The 20297-nt window shown below is 43.3% G+C and overlaps 1 protein-coding gene across 2 annotated transcripts in view; it reads left to right on the forward strand.

Moving 5' to 3' along the window:
- The window catches only part of LOC103019235 (spermatogenesis-associated protein 31D4-like), a 215289-nt gene extending 195444 nt beyond the window's left edge, over window positions 1-19845 (forward strand). Inside the window, exons 6-12 of one of the 2 annotated variants that reach the window (XM_057549053.1) lie at window positions 2389-2506; window positions 3139-3302; window positions 9112-9311; window positions 11225-12528; window positions 14608-14653; window positions 15230-15290; window positions 15571-19845. In XM_057549053.1, coding sequence (XP_057405036.1) covers window positions 12331-12528; window positions 14608-14653; window positions 15230-15290; window positions 15571-19822 — 4557 coding nt within the window. In that variant the 5' untranslated portion in view covers window positions 2389-2506; window positions 3139-3302; window positions 9112-9311; window positions 11225-12330 and the 3' untranslated portion in view covers window positions 19823-19845. Of the gene's footprint in view, window positions 1-2388; window positions 2507-3138; window positions 3303-5741; window positions 9312-11224; window positions 12529-14607; window positions 14654-15229; window positions 15291-15570 lie in introns of those variants that run through there. The other variant, XM_057549054.1, reaches the window with a different exon arrangement.
- The last annotated feature ends 452 nt before the right edge of the window (window positions 19846-20297 follow it).

The raw sequence follows: 20297 nt of genomic DNA on the forward strand, positions 1-20297 counted from the left end.
GTTGATTTAACGAAAATTATTAAATAAATATTGGGTAGAGATGGCCTATGGATATGGTGAGTATATGAAGGTTGTACTGAAATGACTGACATTAGAGAATGGTAAACAACAGAGAATTGCTATACTCCTGCAAGGAAATGTCATAAGGAAACAGGGTTTTAGGAATATTAATTCTGTTGCCCTGAACAAAGGCCACAGATAGAAAAAAAATTCATCAACAAATAATAAATGTGGGGACTTCCCTGGTGGCACAGTTGTTAAGAATCTGCCTGCCAATGCAGGGCACACGGGTTCGAGCCCTGGTCCAGGAAGATCCCACGTGCCGCGGAGCAGCTAAGCCCCTGCAGCACAACTACTGAGCCTGCGCTCTAGAGCCCATGAGCCACAACTACTGAGCCCACGTGCTGCAACTACTGAAGCCCGCACGCCTAGAGCCTGTGCTCCGCAGCAAGAGAAGCCACCACAATGAGAAGCCCATGTACCACAATGAAGAGTAGCCCCCGCTCGCCGCAACTAGGGAAAAGCCCGCGCGCAGCAATGGAGACCCAATGCAGCCAAAGATAAATAAAAAAATTTTTTTTAAATTAAAAATAAATGTGAAAATGTTTGCTTTTGCTATAGTAGTAAAATAATGCATTTTCTCAATCTGCTGTTGTTCTTTTTTAAAAAATTGGTTTTGCTACTCACTTTTTTTTTTTTTACAAATAGAAGTTTTAAATTTTATGTAGTCTGAACAGTTGGTCTTTTGTTTTATGATTTCTTAAAAGGATTTTAAGCTTAGGAAGTCGTCCTTGGTTTTAAATTCACAGATCTAATACCTTGTTTGAGTGGGCATTTGGAAAAGGATGTTTTAAAAATATTTAGCTTTTTAATATATCTGGGATTTATTTTGTTATACACTATGAAAGATGGGTCTAAATTAATTTTATTTCCCTTAAATTCCTACCCAGTTATTCCTGCACAAGTTAATGAATAGTTCTTCCTTTCTGGTGCTGTCACTTTTGTTTTCTAGCAAATTCTTGTATGGAAAAAAATCAATTCTGGACTGTCTAGTGTGTGTTCTATATCTTTATATTTTTTCTTCTTTCTGTAGTGTCTTATTTTAATTATCATAGCCTTATTTTTTTTCACCATAGAGAGTTTATTTTCCATATAAAAGGGCAGAAGCTAACATGTGAGCAAAAGGGTAAAAAGCGTGGAGCTCATGTGGGAGACCATGACAGGTGACTTGAGGCTGAGAGTGGTGAAGGCTGGTCCAGGTGGAGAATTGGAGGTTGTGATGAAGAGATAGGGTCAGATCCAGGCCCTGTCCTTCAGGCAGAGACCATGAGACATGTTGATGCCAAAATTTATGGGATATAGCAAAAGCAGTTTTAAAAGAGACTTCTCACAAAAAATGCTTACTGGTCTTGGAGAGTTTCCCGGAGAGGCACGGGGTGAGGGATGGTGGCGACTGCAGCTCACCCTGGGGACAGAGTCAACTGGCGGCAGCCACCCTTGGAGCTCTCCCCACCATGTGGACACTGTTGCTGGTGGGCACCATGCCCTCCAGCTCAGCTTTATGCTGTATTTAAATGTCTAATGTGGCTAGACCCATTTATATTCTTCATTCAAAAATTTCTTTGATAAACTTATCAATTTTTTCTTCCTGAGAACATCAGAATCTAGTCAGATTCTCCAAATTTTCATAGAATATTTATTGGACTTTTGTAAATCATTATGAGGGTTGTAATGAGTTTGTGTATTATTCATTTATATATGAATTTACACCCATTTTCAATCAACTTTTGATGTTTGTGACGACAGAACACAGATTAGAGTCAATGAATTAGTCTAAAATAGTAACAAAGACATTTTATCTCAGTTGCCTCCTTCACTTGAGCAATTCATAGCCAAATTAAATTTAATCCCCTTTCATTTTTGCCCCTAAATGTCTGGTGGAGATGTAATCCAACAATCAAGGATCCAATGACTGGCCTCAGGGAGCAGAATAAAAGACACAATGATAAACATTGTCGGTGAATCGATTTGGAAGCACTTGAAGGGTAATTCACATTTCAACTTTTATTTTAACTTTCATTTTAATTCCTCAGTATTTCAAATGGAAACCCATGATCCCCTTCTGCAAGAATTTTCACCTTGGGTGTTTACAATTTTTTTCTCTTACTTCCTTTGCCCTCTTCATGCTTGTGGTATCTGTACAGCAAGTTCTCATGGCCCTAGCTAATTCTTGGTACTCTTGAAACTCTCCTGACAGCGGAAAGCAGTGATCAGACAGGTTGAATGACTCAATGGAAATTTAATCTGATCTCATCATTTTAGCTACGTGTAAGAAGTAACCTGCTGTGAACTAGAATTGTAATGCTGGAAATCATCTGATTCCTACAGGCCTCTCTTCCTTCTCTGCCCTGGTGAATGACTGCTAAAGGAATTTGAAGCATGTAAAACATGATAAACATTGATTTGTTGCCTTGGCCATTGAACTGGACATCTTGCCTTCTTGCAGGTAAAACTGAAGAGGAGTATGATAGATTCTAGATTTTATTTATAAGGGTGAAGCTTTTAAATGTACTCAGTTAAGTTGCTTCTTGAGGCAGTAACGTCCTATTTCCTTTAAATTAGACTTCCAGCTTTGAACCCAGTTTATAAAGCAAAGCAAAATGAAACAATAACCTAGACAAAGAAGCCTCTGTCAGTAGAACACTTTAGCTGCAAAAACTGATGACCTGAAGAATAGGGTTGACAAGATGCGATTGGTCAGTTCACTGCTCTGAAGGAGAGGCACCCTTTATTTGTGGCTGCCTAGGGAAGGCCAGTCACAACGCAGAAAAGCTAAGAAATGGTAGGAGAAAGTGGAGAAACAAACAGGAAAAGAGTGAAAAACTGGACATAAGAAAAATGGAAGGTATAGAAGAAACAGCACCTTTTACAGTTGATTGTGCACAGTTTCAGAAGAGTATAGCGACCACTGTTACATTGTTGGCCCCCTGTGATCTCCCAGTATTTGCCTCTGCGTAGTCCTCTTTCTTAGAACCTGAGTTGGGAGTATGACTTATTTTAATTAACTGCAAATGGCAGAGTGATGCTCTATCAGTTCTTGTTCTAAGCCTTAAGAAGTTCTGCTTTTGTTCTCTTCAGAGCCATGATCTGCTTTATAAGAATTCTGTTAGCCTACTAGAGCTATGTGGAGAGGCTGTCAGAAAAGCCACATAAGAGGGAGAGGCCCTGAGAGACAAGCCTGGCCATCCCAGTGTCTCAGTCAAGCCCAGGCCCCTGCTGACCTACCAGCTGGATGAATCCATGTGAGTAGCCATCAGTAAGATCAACAGAAGGGTCACCCAGCCAAGCCCAGCCCAGATTGCAGAATTATGAGCAGATAAAATGTTCATTGTTTCAAGCCACTAATTTTTGAGGTGGTTTGTTATACAGCAAAATATAGCTCCTGGCATGTTAAAATGAAGTCAGTGATCAAGACCCAGTGACTCTACTCTCTGAGACAGTATCGTGTGGATTGAAGATGCACGTCTGGGACCAAAGCAAGCTTGGTTCAAATCCTTACTTTGTCACTTTTTAGCTCTTATGGCCTTGGGCAAGTTATTTAATCTTTCTGGGGCTCAGTCTTGTTATCTGTGAAGTGAGAGAAATATTTCTTCTCTCACAAGATAGTTAAGAAATGAAATGAGTGAAAGTTTGGGGCACAAATTAAGTACCCACCAAATCTTATATTATTTGTTATATTCCATTTCCTTCCTGTGGTTCCCTCACCCCCTGAGGGGATAAAAGTGATCCAAACTACATTAACTCTTTAGGGTAGCCCTGTGACCTGCTAAAGGCAGTTCTGTCATAGGTCAGTTTTGCACTGCATATGTATATTTGACAAACAATTGTTGTGTTTATATGAAAAAGAGGTAAACTCCTAAAATACAGGTGATGGATTTTTAAAATGATAGCAGGTTTGTGGGGCACTGCTGGAGACAGTGCACATTTGTGTCCATGTCCCAGACCGCCTACACCTGCTCCTCTGCAGTATTACAGCTGTTTATTAGACTAAGCTGGGGTCACCAAGGAATATTGAAGTTACATTCAGCTTATTTTATTGCAGAAGGCATGAAGGCACATGCTGTATTTCCATTTGGTTTTCACAAAAAAGCATTACTATCTCAATGGTTTGTGAAGTTCACTTAGGCAAAAATTGCAGATTTCGAGGTAGTACTGCATAAAATTTGGTGTTTGTTGAGTCCTTGTCTTCATACTGGAACGAAGAAAGTCCTATATTGAGTGACTAAATCATGTGCAGACACCAAGAGAAAACACACACACACACACACGAAAGAAAGGATTAAGGAAAAAACAAATAAACCTGCTCTGGCCTCAGTTTCCAATTTGTAAAATGAGAAAGCCAGACTAGAAGGTTCTCCAAGGTCACTTCCAGCTCTGAGTTTTAGCAGACATCTCAAATTCTGTGCATTTATTAGCCCTTTGTGAGATTAAAAACACAGGTTGTTCTCCAGCAAAACTTTAATTGCAGAGCTTTAATTAGAAAAAAATCAAAATACTCTTTCAGATTATGCTTTTTTAATTTTAGTTTTAATTGTGTTTTTATTGTTTCCATATTATTTTAAAAGAGAGATGAAAGCTGCAATTTGACAAATTGCTACACCCGTTTCCTTGCCATACAACTGCCCTAGCAAGTTAACCTAAAACAATTTTCTAAAATGTATTTTTAATGAGAAACTTAGACCCCTGAAATTTGTATAAGACATTTTTTTCCTTCAGACCTCTTATAGGGCTGTAGAGTTTCCATACCTCAGTGCCAAGAGCATGGCAGAGGAATTTGGCTCAGCTTAGTAATTACCTTGTGTTAGTCTAGCTCAAAGTTGTTTTTCTCTTAATGGCTTAAGAGAGCCATTCAAATGCTTTGATTCTAGTAATAAAAGTTCTAATGGGCAAGGTAGGTGAATGCCCATGTAATGTTTAGTCTATTAAACTGGCCATATCCAAAGCTTATGCAGAGTAAATTCTTACTAGGGACTCTGAATAAGGGCAGGTCAACGTGGAAAAAAGCATGAGAAAATAAGAGAGCTAAAGTAAGTCTGGGAATGTCCTTCCTCTCTCCAGCTAAGATCCCGATTATAGTGGACGTTTATTTTTGCCTTCTTTCATGGCAAGGGGGAAAGAGCTCCCCAAAGTCTCCCTGTGTGCTTCCAGAATGTTGATTCACCCACAGGCTTCACAGTGGACCATGTATATGAGACCACAGTTTCTCAGATTGTCTGTGGTGAAGGACCAGTTTGCTTCATCTCCCACACCCCAATCCACTGTGAACTGGTACTTGTATAAAATATAGTAAAAATGAATCACTGGAAAAATGACACACGAACTATGACATACAAAATATAAGCCTCAGTTTTTATTATTAAATTTAATTACTCTCTCAAATTGCAGTACAAGTTTCTAACCATCCTCAGTTTCTATACTTACCTTTTTTTTTTTTTAGAACATCTTTATTGGAGTATAATTGCTTTACAATGGTGTGTTAGTTTCTGCTGTATAACACAGTGAATCAGCTATATGTATACATATATCTCCATATCTCCTCCCTCTTGCGTCTCCCTCCCACCCTCCCTATCCCAACCCTCTAGGTGGCCGCAAAGAACCGAGCTGATCTCCCTGTGCTATGCGGCTGTTTCCCACTAGCTATCTATTTTACATTTGGTGGTGTATATATGTCCATGCCACTCTCTCACTTCGTCCCAGCTTCCCCTTCCCCCTCCCCGTGTCCTCAAGTCCATTCTCTGTGTCTTTATTCCTGTCCTGCCCCTAGGTTCTTCAGAACCATTTTTGTTTGTTTGTTTAGATTCCATATATATGTGTTAGCATATGGTATTTGTTTTTCTCTTTCTGACTTGTTTCACTCCATATGACAGACTCTAGGTCCATCCACCTCACTACAAATAACTCAATTTCATTTCTTTTTATGGCTGAGTAATATTCCATTGTCTATACTTATCTTGTTGCAGATGGTAGCAAAAATGTGGTAATAGGCATTGGTCCACGGACCACACTTTGAGTAGCACTGACCTAGACTAGGCCAGTAGTATTCTCTGGTTCCCAGTAATTAATGCATGGGTGTTCTTATGACCTGAGCTGGTCCCAGTCACTTGGATGTTGGGACTTTGGTTGAGAAACTGGGACAACAATTCTGTTTTTCCTGGCTGGATGCCATCTTGGGACTATAAGAGAAGTGGCTTGAGAATGAGTCAACACCAAGAAAGCAGAACCAAGAGGTAGCAAGTCAGAAGCTGAATTTGCTCCTGTGTTGTAGAGCAATAGAAGCCAATAAATTAAAATTTTTGCTCAAGCTAGAATTCATTAGGTTTTCTATCATCTGCACGAGAAAGAGTCCTATGTGATATAATTTGCATATTTCCCCCTAACTCTCAGTTACCTTGCCAGTCATCTTTCCAAAACAGAGATCTGGGAATGCCATTCTTCTGGTTATGAAAACCTTAGCTTCCCACTGCCTTGGTCCAGAGTTCAGGCTTCTTAAACTGTCATTCAAAGCATTCACAGTTGAGTCCCCTTCTTCTTCAGCCTAATTTTTTTTGCTACTCTCATCCTCAGACACATGCCCAATGCTTTAGTGTGACCAGACATGCACTTTTATATATGTTATAGGTTTGCTCATGTTCACTTTGGCTGGATTGCACTTTCTCTTCCCACACCCTCTTCTGATTTTCTAAGAATAGAAACTTGAGAACATAAGGTGTTCGTTACTTTTAAATGTTAAGCATTATGCATCACCATCATTCCTGCTGACTCAAGGGCTAATTTTGAGAGTGTTGGCAGGAGGGCAAATTGATGCACCCAGACATTTGACAAAAACTGCATTTAGACTCCAAAGCCTTCATTTCATAGGGAGTCTGATATGGTTATATTACCAAAATCTCAGAAAACAACAAACCTAGACAAAGTGTGACTTTAAGTTATTGCAAAAATGAATAAGCAAGAAATGAAAACATATGTCCGCACCAAAATGTGTACACAAATGTTCATAGCAGCTTTATTCATAACAGCCGAAAGTGGAAACAAACCAAATGTTCATCAGCTGATCAGTGTATAAACAAAATGTGGTATATCCATAAGATGAAATATTACTTGCCATGAAAATAAGTGAAGTACTGATACATGTTACAACATGGACTAACCTTGAAAACATTATGCTAAGTGAAAGAAGCCAGATATGAAAGGCCACATATTGTATAATTCCATTTATATGAATGTCTGGAGTTGACAAATCTATAGAGAAAGTAGATTAGTGGTAACCTAGGGCTGGGGAGAGTGATGAGATTGAAGGGTGAAGGCTAGGGGGAACAGAGTTTCTTTTTTAGAGTGATGAAAATGTTCTCAAATTGATTGTAGTGATGGATGCACAACATTGTGAATATACTAAAAGTCATTGAACTGTACACTTTTAATGGGTGAATTATATGGTATGTGAATTATGCCTCAACAACGTGTTTTTTTTAAAAAAAGAGTTTATAGGAGCTTTATTCGTAGGTGCCAAAACTGGGAAGCAACAAGATGTCTAAGGTGAATGGGTAAATCAACTGTGGTACATCCAGACAACTGAATAGTATTCATTCAACACTGAAAAAAATGAGCTATTAAGCCATGAAAATACATGCAGGAACCTTAAATGCATATTACTAAGTGAAATAAGCCAATCTGAAAAGGCTACATACACACTGTATGATTTCAACTCTATGACATTCTGGAAAAGGCAAAACACTGGAGACAGTAAAAAGATTGGTGGTTGCCAGGGGTTAGGGTGGAGGATGCAGTGAAGAGGCAGAGCACAGAGGATTTTCAGGGCCGTGAAACTACTCTGTGTGATACTACAATGGGGGATACATGTCACTATACACTTGTCTAAACTCATGTAGACTATGGGCTCTGGGTGATAATGATATGTCAATGTAGGTACGATTGTAACACATGTCCCACTCTGGTGCTGGATTTTTTTTTTTTAAATTTCCTCCCTCCCTCCCTCCCTCCTTTCCTTTCCTTCCCTTCCCTTCCCGCTGTGTTGGGTCTTCTTTTGCTGCAGGCAGGCTTTCTCTAGTTGCAGTGAGCAGGGGCTACTCTTCATTGCGGTGCACGGGCTTCTCATTGCAGTGGCTTCTCTTGTTGTGGAGCATGGGCTCTAGGTACGCGGGCTTCAGTAGTTGTGGCTTGCAGGCTCAGTAGTTGTGGCTCACAGGCTCTAGAGCACTGCCTCAGTAGTTGTGGTGCACAGGCTTAGCTGCTCCATGGCATATAGGGTCTTCCCGGACGAGGGATCGAACCCATGTCCCCTGCATTGGCAGGCGTAACCACTGCGCCACCAGGGAAGTCCTGGTGCTGGATGTTGATAGTGGAAGAGGTTGTGTGTGTGTGTGGAGGGGTGTTGGGGGGGTCAGATGGCATATGGGAACTCTGTATTTTCTGCTCAGTTTTGCTGTGAACCTTAAACTGCTCTAAAAATTAAAGTCTAAAGAAAGAAGAAAAGGAGGATGAGGAGGAAGGGGGTGAGGAACAGGAAGAGGGCCATGGCAAGGACGGAGAGGAGGAGGAGGAGGTGAGCTCACAAGGCCCATCTCAGTTGGCACCACCTCTGAAATTTTCCCTGCCTCTCTCTTGTCTCCCTCCTGGCAGAAGAATTAATTGCTCCTTTACCGTATTTTCATTGTGTTCTTATTCCTACTTCTTTTATAGTTCGTATCACTTTATTATAGTTGTTTGCAGGCCTTACTTACTGAACTATGACCTGCCTGAGGGCAGAGGCAATGCCTTATTTTCTTGATATTTCTACTGGAAATACTACATGGTAGAGTTCAATGAAAGTGTGGTGTGTGTATGAATGAAGAACATCTTAAAGCGGCAGTGTTAAGTGCAGTTTTAAAGGATTCTGCTCTAGAATCTGTTGTTCTTCAGGCTTTTTGGTAACCTAAAAAAAGCTCCCTCTACGTGGCTCATCCCTGGGACTGTGGCCAGGATGTGAGTGAGGGCACTGAGGACATGTGACAATCCTAGACGAACGACTTATCCCTACTGAGTCTCCTCCAACAGGCAGCATACTATTCTAGTACAGCTTTTGGAAAATACTCTTCCTTGGGGATAATCTAACCATGTGCAGCCTGAAATCTGGGACCAGACTTCTGTGTGGTGACGAAGGTCAACTGGGAAGATGTCATTGGGTGGAGAGGAGAAGATCTCACTCTACTAAAAGCCACCACTGCCACCTCAGGATGGCTGCCTGAAATGCTCTGGTGAGAGTTTTATTACAAGGCTTTGGGGTTAGATATATGTAAAATGTGTTCCTGGGAGGGACGACATTTTCAACTTTTATTATTCATTTATACCTTACTGAGAGTCATATGTAATAGAGTTCTTGAAAGTAGGTTTTAAGAGGGCAATAGAGAAAACCTAGCAAGATACTGGTGCTAAGAATGAAAAGGAAAAGGTACCTAAGAGGTGATAGGATGCCAAAAATAGCTTTTCTTTACTTCCCAAATTTGGCATCATTTAATGGATAAAGTGAATATTCTCAATCACATAACCACTTTAATTTTAGTACCAGGGCACACTTTTTAAGAAGTCACTTATTTATATTGTTTAAAATAGTAGCATTGAGAATGTGGGGAATTTAGTAGTCAGGGCTCTACTACTTACTTGCTGAACAATCTAAGGAAGTTTCTTCCCGTCTCTGAGCTTCAGTTTTATTCACTGATAAAATGGGCACAATAATACCTGTACTGTTTACATCACAGGATGTTTGTGAAAATCCACTGAGATCACTGAAAGGAAAATGTTTTATAAATTAGACAAATAAATTTATAATTTATAATTGATGTTAGTCTAGGAAGGATAAGTGCTGTGAACTTCTCCTACTAAATACCAATGGAGTTTATTTGTGGTTGGTACAAAAAGAAAAAAAAAAGCAAAAAAAAGTACTGTACATTTAGTCCTTTGTTTCTTTACATTTTGAAGGAGCTCTACCAGGTTCTGGAAAGGAATCTTATTAACATTTTGGGAAAAGCCTTTTTGTTGAAACTTCTTGTAAGTTTTACACGCAAGGCACACAAATGTATGTAAGGATATCTAGCCAACATATGCCCTTTTAAAAGAGAAAAGCTCTTCTTTAACCATCTTCTCCAAGAATCGTTAATTTGTATCAGAAAATTGGAGAGGCGTGCAGGGATAACTTCCTAAGGAGCATAAAATGTCTGAGCAGTTATCACCCATAGCATCTGTCCCTTCTCTGATCTATTCCAGAGATCACTTGCCAATTCACAAATGCCATGGGGGACCTCTCCTGTGCTGTTATGTAACTCTTGACCTGTGTAGGGCTTTCCCCTAAAACTGCACCATGAGGTCCTTAAGGACAGAGGCTGTGACTTACAGGTACTTGTGTCTCCTAGTTTCCAGCAGTAAATATTTATTAAATGAAAACTTGGCTGAGGCTGTATATCAAGGTCAGGAGGAAGTGGTGCCTCTTGGCAGATTTTATCCTCAGGGTAGGTTACCTGTTCCTGCATAATTGAAAGAAGACTCTGTGGGTTTGAAGGCTGTCTAACCCTTTCACAGGAGATCAAGTAACTGTGCTAGGCCATGGGTGTCAAATAAAGGGCACCACAGTTTAAGAAAGACATGAGAAATTAGGAGACAGTTCAGAGAACAGCTATCATGAAGATAAAGAGTTTAGAAAGGAAAATGTAGGAAGAGGGGAGGGAAATACTGGGATTATTTAAACCTGACGAGAGGAGCCTGAAAAAAAGCGTGGCAGGTAGTTGATTTTCAAACATTTATGGGGATGATTATATAGAGCAGAGCTTCTCAGCCTTTGTGGCAAGGCACACTTAAGAAAAGATTATATTTACAGGGCCCACAAGGATAATCAGGTAAGGCTGCTCAAGGCTTGATTCTTCTCTAAGGCTTTGACCTTCCTAGGTCCCACCCTGCCACCAGAGGACTTAGCACAGCCTTTGGGTAGTGTTACGGACAGAATATTTGTGTCCCACCAAACTCATATGTTGAAACCCTAAGCCCAATATGATATCGTAGTATTAGGAGATGGGGCCTTTGGGAGGTGATTAGGTCATAACAGTGGAGCCTTCATGAATGGAATTAGTGCTCTTATAGAAGAGATCTCACAGAGCTCTCTCACCCACTTTTCCTGCAGGGTTGCTGGGAGAAGACAGCTGTTTACGAACCAGGAAGTAGGTCTCACCAGACACAGAATCTGCTGTTGCCTTCATTTCGGACTTCCCAGCCTCCAGAACTATGAGAAATAAGTGTTTGTTGTTTAAGCACCCAGTCTATGGTGTTTTGTTACGGCAGCCCAAACTGACTAGGGCAGGGATTTGTGCACATGTTAGAAAATTGACGTAGAGTGCAGCAACTGTCTGTATTTTAGGTAGAGTAAGAAGAAGTAGGGTCAAAACAAAAGATGGAAGATTGGAATAAAATGAGAAAACACTTTATTCTTAGATTTGAAAATACCAGATTGGTTTGTCAAAGGGTGTGTGTGTGTGTAGCATGTCCTAAAAGTCTTTATGCAGTTTAAGCTTCACTAACTTCAGAAAAATAAGTGCTACAGACTTCTCCTCAAGATCTCATGAAAGTTTAATTATTTACATTTATTTTATAGTAACTTAAGTTTTGTGAATGTTGAATAATGAATTATTCATTTTAATTATTTGAGTCAGCCCCTCTGACTGAAGATGGTAACGGCTGACTGCAACAAAAAGCAAAATTTCCTATTCAACATTCACAAAACTGGATAAAAGAACTTCTAAGTTCTTTATAACTGGGTTTGTGTAGCGAAAAGATTCTATAGGAAAGATGGATTTAAGGACATATATGATCCTGAGTATAAATGTGTGGGTACAAGCAAAAATTCCAGACAGTATTTCAGACATTTAAGGCAGTGGAATTGGTGAGACCCAAGTCAAGTTTCTATCAAACAGTAAAGGGGACCCAGGTAGTATCTGGGTTACAGATGGGACAAGCAGAAAACTTCATTACTGTAAATATATGAAACCATGAAAGGATGGAGTTGGAAAATAGAATGGCAGGGTAGGGCAGAGGGACCTGGAAGGCCCAGCAGCAGCGGAAGGGTCTGCTGACTGGTGGGTGGGGGGAGGGGCTGTGGACACACCCTCTCCATGTTGTCCCCTCCCCCACACTCAAACGCTTTGTGACTCTTCATTGCTCTGTGATGCAGGCCTGGGACTGCACCCACACTCTCAGTGCTCAGTAACTTCAGTCAGACTTGTGATTCAGATAATGGAATTCAGAAAATGGAATGCTCTCTCATTTTTGAACCGCGCTACTGACTCACGTCTGAGCTTTGGCTCAACATCCTTGGATATTGACCAAAACCTCATCATCCCGTGCGGGTTGGGGTTGCTTCTTCTGTTCCTGTGGTACCTGGTGAGCTTGCCATTTTCACCTACCTTCAGTAAAACCAAAGACATCCGAAAGGTAAGTACCCCTGGGTGAGCCCCCAACAGAGATTCTTTATTGTTGTTTCCATTTCTATTCCCACATTTTAAAATGAGTTTGGTTGGCTCAGAGAGACACCTAAGATGGGATGTTCAAGGAGAGGATAGAATATCATCCTTCTAGGGAAAGAGGCCAGGCAGGGCCAGGGGTTCAGGGAGGACTAAGGCTTCCAGTTGAAGCCCATGGCCCATCTGAGTGTTTGGAGATTCCAGGATAAAATCCCAAGCAATAACTTTGCAGTAACTTTGTGGCCCTGGGTTGGGTTATTTGGAGAGTTTGGGATCTCTGCAGGAGAACAGAGTTCCCCAATGCTTGATCATGAGTCACATTCTCACGTCAGGCATCACTCGACAGAGCCTTCCTTTGTGCTGGGCTGATCAGAGCAGCAATGCTGAGCCTCTGAGAGCCTCTGAGCAGAGGCTGGAGCCTGAGCTCCAGGATACAGGGTCCTATCTGAGGGACATGGACGTGTATATGTCAGAGACTTCAATTTCCTATAGTGTCCTTGTTTTAATCTCCCTTGGTGTCTTCAGATTTCCCTAAGTCTCCTCCTTATATAGAGCCTATGCCTTGCAGCTCTTTCAGCTATGATCCTCTTTTACCATACTGGAGCCCTGTTGATGTGGTAGTAAGGTGCTGGGGGGGAGGGGATATGATTAAATCTGTCTTTTAGTGGGCCTGTGTCCCTGGGTTATTCACAGATGTTTCTAACACTTTTCTCTCTTTCTTTCTTTTCACTTTTTAGAAGAGATAGGAGGGCTAGAGGGAACTGGAGTTGGATAATTTCCCTTCTCCCATGTGGGATAAGTCTCTGGTAGTCTTTTCCTCTGCTGAGTAAGCTTCCGTTATGGAGAACATTCAGGGGATATTTCAGAATGTTTTCAAAATTGTTACTTTTCTTCCCATTCCCACACTCCTCCACCAGAAACATCAGAATTTTTCATGGCTCTTCATTGAGAGAACCTGGTGGGGTTCCCATAGGCGAAACCCATGAATAGGTGGAGGCCCCCCTAAGATAATGACCCTAGGAGTTTCTCGCTCTCATGTTAGCCCACGTGCATCCTCTAGCAATTTGTCAAAGTGTCCTTTTAAGTGTCCTATCAATTTATGGCTCCAGTGGCCTCTGCTTGAGGTAAGCTGACCTCAACTGTGATTCTCTGCATTCACCCTCTATGAAGATTTTGGAGTGATTTGCCCGGTGACCTTAATTCTCTAATGCTACAAGAAAAGTCACTGACTTTCAATTGGTTCAGATTTTGCTTCTTCTAAAGACTGGAGTAATGACTCCCAAGCTCTTTAAATGTTGCAGCTAGAACCAAAAGTTGCCTCTCAAAGAATGATTCTTTATTTTCTTGTTCCCCTGCTCACATTTCTCAGTGAGATTGGTTGGGTCAGAGAGACACCTAAGATAGGAAGTTCAAGGAGAGGATAGAACATCATAGGCCAGGCAGGGCCAGTAGTTCTGGGGGGACTAAGGCTTCCAATTGAAGCCCATGGCCCATCTGAGTGTTTGGAGATTCCAGGATAAAATCCCAAGCAATAACTTTGCAGTAACTTTGTGGCCCTGGGTTGGGTTATTTGGAGAGTTTGGGATCTCTGCAGGAGAACAGAGCTCCCCAATGCTTGATCATGCGTCACATTCTCATGTCAGGCATCACTCAACAGAGCCTTCATTTGTGCTGGGCTGATCAGAGCAGCAATGCTGAGCCTCTGAGAGCCTCTGAGCAGAGGCTGGAGCCTGGGCTCCAGGATACAGGGTCCTATCTGAGGGACATGGACGTGACTGTTGGCCTCAGATGCTGTGCCCTCCTTGGGCTGATGACTTCTGACTGAGAATATCAAGTGTGGACCTCATAGACAAAAGCCCGTCTTTGAGTTTGTCAAAGAAGAAAAAAATTGAAAGCATTTTAAACCTTTAAAATTGAAAAAAGGAAGGAACATAAAGTTCTATTAATTAAAATAGAGTCATATTATTCATGGATAATGAATATCCAAGTTTCCTAGAGAGGAGTGAGAGAAATGAGCCCCAGCCCTTCATTCTTTTCTTTTTGTTCTCAGCATCAGGGCAGAGCCAAGAGGAGAAGGAAAGGTGGAACACCGAAAGGTAAGGTTCTGCCTATCCCATCTGAACTCTCCAAGGGTGACCCTTCCTGCCTTTTCCATGAGGTCCAAGGTCCCTGATCTCTGAGGATGTCAACTGCTAGATACAGTTTCTCTCAGAAACCAGAGTTCTCAGAGGAGAGGCTTATGGGAAGGCAGTCAGAGCCTGAGACACTTCTCAGATTCCCTGCTCTGCTCATCGCTGGGCATGAAGCAGTGATGGACCTGGGCAATGGGTGTTTCCCAACAGGTGGCCATGTGAGATGTCAAGAGTCAGAACTTCTGTGTCCTGACTTTGTAAAAGTCCTTTGACTTCCTGGATGATCAGATCCCTCTCTAAGGCAACACTGATCTCTGGGCTTCACATGGTGTTTTTGAGCATCACATGAGATAAAATGCATGTGAAAGTGCTTTACAAGAAGCAACATACACATGTTAATGTCATTGACCATTTGACCTCATCTACTGATTCTTAGGTCTTTCAGAGTCTAATATCCCAACGGTTTCCCGTAAGGGGACTCCTTTATTATACCTATGCTTCTACCTTCATTACATATAACCCACTCTCCTGGTTTCTCAGGTTGGAGATGTCACCAGACAGAAACAGAGGAGAAAACGAAGCTGATTTCTATTCTGAAAAGGTGACTAGTCTTTCCCCTTCTTTCCTGATCCCTCCTTAGCATGTTCTATGCATTCCAGGGATTCAGTGCCACCTGCTGTAGTCATGGCAGGGGGTAGCATAGGAATGAGTGTGTGATGAAGGCCTTGAGGTGAGGGCTACTGAGCATGTTGTGAACTCATGGATGTGGAGCAATGTGAAGGGGCAGCAGGCTTCAAATGACCCCACCCCTGCCAGGCCAGCAGGTCCCCCTTTCCTTGTTCTGGTCCTGGTTGCATCTTTGTACTTCCTGTCTTCTGCAGCCCCCTGGGCCGGCACGATGACACCATCCGCTTTCGTCAACTCTTATGTCCAGACCCCTTCTGCGAAGTGTGTAATAAGGCAACTGCTGAGGTCAATCGGATGCTATACCCAGAGGCCCTGGAAGATTCTACTTCCTCTGTGTCCCCGTTGGCTTCCACAGCTCCTGTGACTGAGTCATCGTTTACTCTGTCCCCTGCCTTCTCAACAGTCCCTCCAAGAGACCTAACAGCAGCCTCTCTGCTTGAGCCTTCCCCACTACCCGCCTCCGTTCTCTCCCCTAACCCAGTGACTCCCTTAGTTGATTTTTTTTCACCCTCACCACTGGGTCACTCTCTGGCACCAGAGCCTTTTCCTTCCTTGGATTCCAAATTCCCTGTGGACCATTCCCCACCCCAACCCCTTGCCTTTCCCCCTCTCCTACCACATGACACTCAGACAGCAGATCCTGTTCTCCCACGAGAGGCCACTTTGTCTCCGGATACCATTTTCTCTCTTGACCCCACCCTTTCCCAAGATATCAATCCCTTATCAGATTTGTCCCAGGCAGTGAATCACCCCGATTCTTCTGCCTGTCATCATGCACCACCAACTCTGTCTGTTTCACCACAGCCAGACTGCACTTCAACTGTCACTCAGTCTAAATCAATTGCCATCTTATTGAAGCCTGTTCCTGAGAACTCACTTCCAGAAAGCCCTGGTGTGTTGTCCACTTATGTCCCAGCACTCAGAGGCACTGATCATTCCAGCTTGTCATTTTCAGACTTCTCCTGGTGGCAAGCTCATGCCAAAGGCTTGTTCCCTTCCACGTTGGCACAATGTGATTTCAATCAAGAGTTTCTTGCCCTCCATTCTCCAGAGGCCTCTTTTGGGGGAGACCCTGCAGCCAACCTTGTAGAGCCTGGTAACCTCTCATTTCTCAGCCCTGATGTCCTGGCACTCCTGGAGAGACAAGTCCAAAAGAGGAGCGATTTCCTGATGTGGAAGGAAAAGGAAAATAAAAAAGATTCTTTTCCAGAACAACTTAGGCCAGACTACCAACAAAATTCTTCATGGAAAATGTTAGAGTCAATTGCTGATAAGCATGACTCAGCAGTCTGCCTTCCCTTCTGGAGCAGCAAAGACAAACCAAAGGAGCTGCATGTGCATCAGCAGCCCCCATATCCTAAGACCCTGGAGGACCATTTACAGCAAAAACCTATCCAGTTCTTCTGGGGTCTCCCATCTCTGCACAGCGAGTCCTTGCCCTCTGCTGTTCATGTCTTGGCTGACAGTTCCTCAATCTTTATTTTCAATAGAAACTCGAATGCCTCCACAGGCCAAGAATCACCAGTGCTTCCCGATCCCCTACCTCTGTCCTTGCCTGAGATTCAGCCTGAACCCTTGCCTCAAACCCTGCCTCAATCTCAGCCCCTACCTCTCACTCAGGTCCAGTCCCAGGCCGACCCTCAATCCCCACTCCCTGTCATACCATCTGATCCTCTACCCCAGATTAGGATCTGTGGAGTACATTTCCACAGACCTCAGGATGAGTCAGAGTCTCTCTCCTCATCTGAAATTCAACGGCTGGAATGGAACATCTTGCAGAAACAACAGGAAAATTTGTGGGGTTTACCCTCTGTGGTCCAAAGATCTCAGGAAGACTTTTGTCCATCAGCTCCTAAGACTCCTCGCCACCGGGCCCCCCAGGCCCATGTTTCAATCTCCATCCTTCCTGGGGAGTTTCCTCTCAGTGATGAACTTCGGAAGAAACTAGAGCATCACCTTCGAAAGAGGCTCATCCAACACCGGTGGGGCCTGCCCCGCAGAATCTACGAGTCTGTGTCACTGATGTTGCCTCCAAATAGTTTTTCAGAGGCATCTGAGTCGGAGAGCAATAATGAAGTCTCACTGATCTCTGTGTTTAAGAGTCAGAGTAGCAAAAATGTAAATGTTGGATTGAGCCAAACTGGAAGCTTCCATGAGAGGAGCTCAGAAATGTTCCAGCTAGAGGAAGATGTGGGGAAGGATCTGGGACACAGCCTAGAGAATGGCCCAAAAGATCACCTGTTGAATGACCCAAAGAGCTCTTCAGGTAAGGATCTGGGGTATGACTCTGAGAAAGACCTAAACAGTCAGATGGTGAGTCTCTCAGAGAAAAATTCAAGGGTGTCAGCAGAGAGTCTAGGTCAGAGACAACTTGAAAATGTCCTAAAAGTACATTTGAGCAAGAAGTTTGAGGAAATAAATGAGGGTCGGCTCCCTGGGACTGTGCATAGTTCATGGCATGCTATGAAGCAAACATTGCTTCCTTCTGTGAAATCCCACACCCAAACAAAACAGAGAAGTTTGCCATCATCAGTGGGTGAGGCCTACTCCCTGAATACCTTCCAGGACCTGACTTTTGTTGATTCCAGTGCACAACAGATGCTGGAAGCCCATATTAAAAGGTTTCGTATGAGGATGTTGTGGGCCCTTCCCGCCAAGGTCCTTGAATCCATACAGATCTTTAAATTGAAAGATGCCTCATCCCAGTCCTTGTCTCATGCCAACTTGCCCTCCTCAACCAATGTGATTTCGGAGGCAGACTCCAAATCTGGGAGCTTCAAGTCCTTTAGAGGAAGCTCTAAATCTCTCCATGGAGACAAAGTGGGAGCAACAAATTCAGCCCCTGTCCTGGATCGTTCTCTCCCTGCCATCTCACCTGTGGGCAAAGGAGGACAGAGGGTCCTGAGACAATCACGCTCTGGTGTCAACAGTGGGCTGGCAGAGGATGTTCAGAGAATTAAGGATGCCACACAGACTCAACTAGCCAACAGATATCCCCAAAAGTTGCTTGCAAAGCAAGCTGGGGCCAGATATGAGCCGAAGCATAAGAGTGTGAGTTCCAGTGATAAAGGAGAAATGCAACAGGGCAAAAAGGTGGAGAAGTCAGAACCTGTTTCCATGCCCAAATTGTCTAGGGAGGTATTCACAGCTGAGGAGCTTGATACTCTTCAATTAAAAACTAGTGACATGTTGACAACTAGCAAGCCACGGAGCTCCAAAATGATAAATGTGAATGAGAATAAAGTAGAAACTACCGTGACCACTGAAAGCCCCCCACCCAAATTACCAGTTCCCCAAGATCCTAAATCATTAGACCTTAAAAAACAACTTTTCAGTGAGTTAAACTTAAAACTGAAGAACAGGGAGCATAGCCAGGCTCAAGGCCAAACCACTGACACATCCCTCACTTCAGATAACTTGACTTGCGAGGCCTCACTGACTCATGCCCAGGCTGTCTCAGGTGGGGACGTGGGAGTTTCCCAGGTGCTGCGTGTCCATTTGGAGGACAGAAGAATCAGGACGGAGCAGCAGCAGGAACCTAAGCATGCCTTAAGGAGGTGCCAGGATAAGAATTTCCCACCAACTGCAAAGAGAGTGAGCCCTCTGGGGCCCAAGGCAGAAGAGCTTGGTGGAGGGGATACAGGGCTGGGGACATCCACACTTAGGAGGAAGAGTTTCCCTACTCAGGACATGGTACTAGAGGAGACACTTGCGAGCAAGTCTTCCCAGACCGTATCACAGAAGGGACAGCCTCTTCCTGAAGGCCATATCAGAAAAGGAATGAAGCACTTCTTGCAATGGCTTTATTCTGGGATAAAATACAAAAGGCAAGAAGATGCCCAGGAAAAGGGCAGGCCCATATCAACTGTGCAGAACAGAGGCCTAGTTAAAAGTAGAGCTGCCTTTACTGGGACAACTGAAACTCAGAAAATTGTGACAGACATCGGGAAGTTCCTAGAGGAGAAACTGGGGTGTCAGCATGCAATTGATGTCACCTGCTCTCCAGAGCCCCTTCCTTTCCCAGTGCAGTCTAGGAAAACTCAGCGAAAGGTGGAAGTGCAGGTCCGGAAAGAGCCTGTCCAGGGGCATCCTTTCAACTACAGGGCTCCCTCCTGTAAAGTGACAAACACCAAGTCCTGCCATCAAGAAGCTATCTTTGCTGGCCAGGGTTATCCTCCAAGTACAAGACAGGTCAGAGATAAGAGACATCCCCAGAAAGTTGTGGCATTCAAGGACCAGCGACTGTGTCACAGAAATCCCCCAGCAGTGTCCCACAGGGAGCCTGTGGCCCATCCAAGCCCCACCCGCAGGTGTCAAGCTGGCCAAGCACCCCTGGCTGCGCTCAGCACTGCTGAAGGCACTGTGTTCAGATATCTGTCTCTACTGTTTAGACAGAAAAGACTTCTCCAGAATTTCCAGGGGGGAAGACTTCCCATCCAGAAATAACTCCTTCCTTGTGGAGATTATTGATTCTCCCCAATAAATATTTATCTAATAATAGTGTATCTTTTCTGTTTTCTGGGTTTTGGGTAACTCAGGGCTTACGTGTAAGGGAAAGGAAGGAGATAGTTCAGCTCTTACTGATTGCTTCCTTTGGCTTTGGCTAAAAGGTGACCAGTCCTCTGGAGTTCTTGCTGAGAAACAGATATCGTGCCCCCTCCACCCCCACCCCCCCCACCCCCCCACCCCAAAGCCCATTTCCTCCCTGATGAAATTTGAGGAGATGGGCTTTGTCTTCTGCCGCTTAGCTTAGCCTTAATGAAAATGTATAGCAGCCCACACCTCCCCCCTCACTGAACGTTTTATATCCTTTAGAGAAGTAGGGAAGATAGGTCTTTTATACTTGCGGAGGGTTAAGGACAGGTATACTTTCTGAAAATAATGCTGAAGAAGAAACAACAGCTTAATCATTATTTAGAAC

This window comes from Balaenoptera acutorostrata, chromosome 6 (assembly GCF_949987535.1).
Source record: "Balaenoptera acutorostrata chromosome 6, mBalAcu1.1, whole genome shotgun sequence".
NCBI lineage: Eukaryota > Metazoa > Chordata > Mammalia > Artiodactyla > Balaenopteridae > Balaenoptera > Balaenoptera acutorostrata.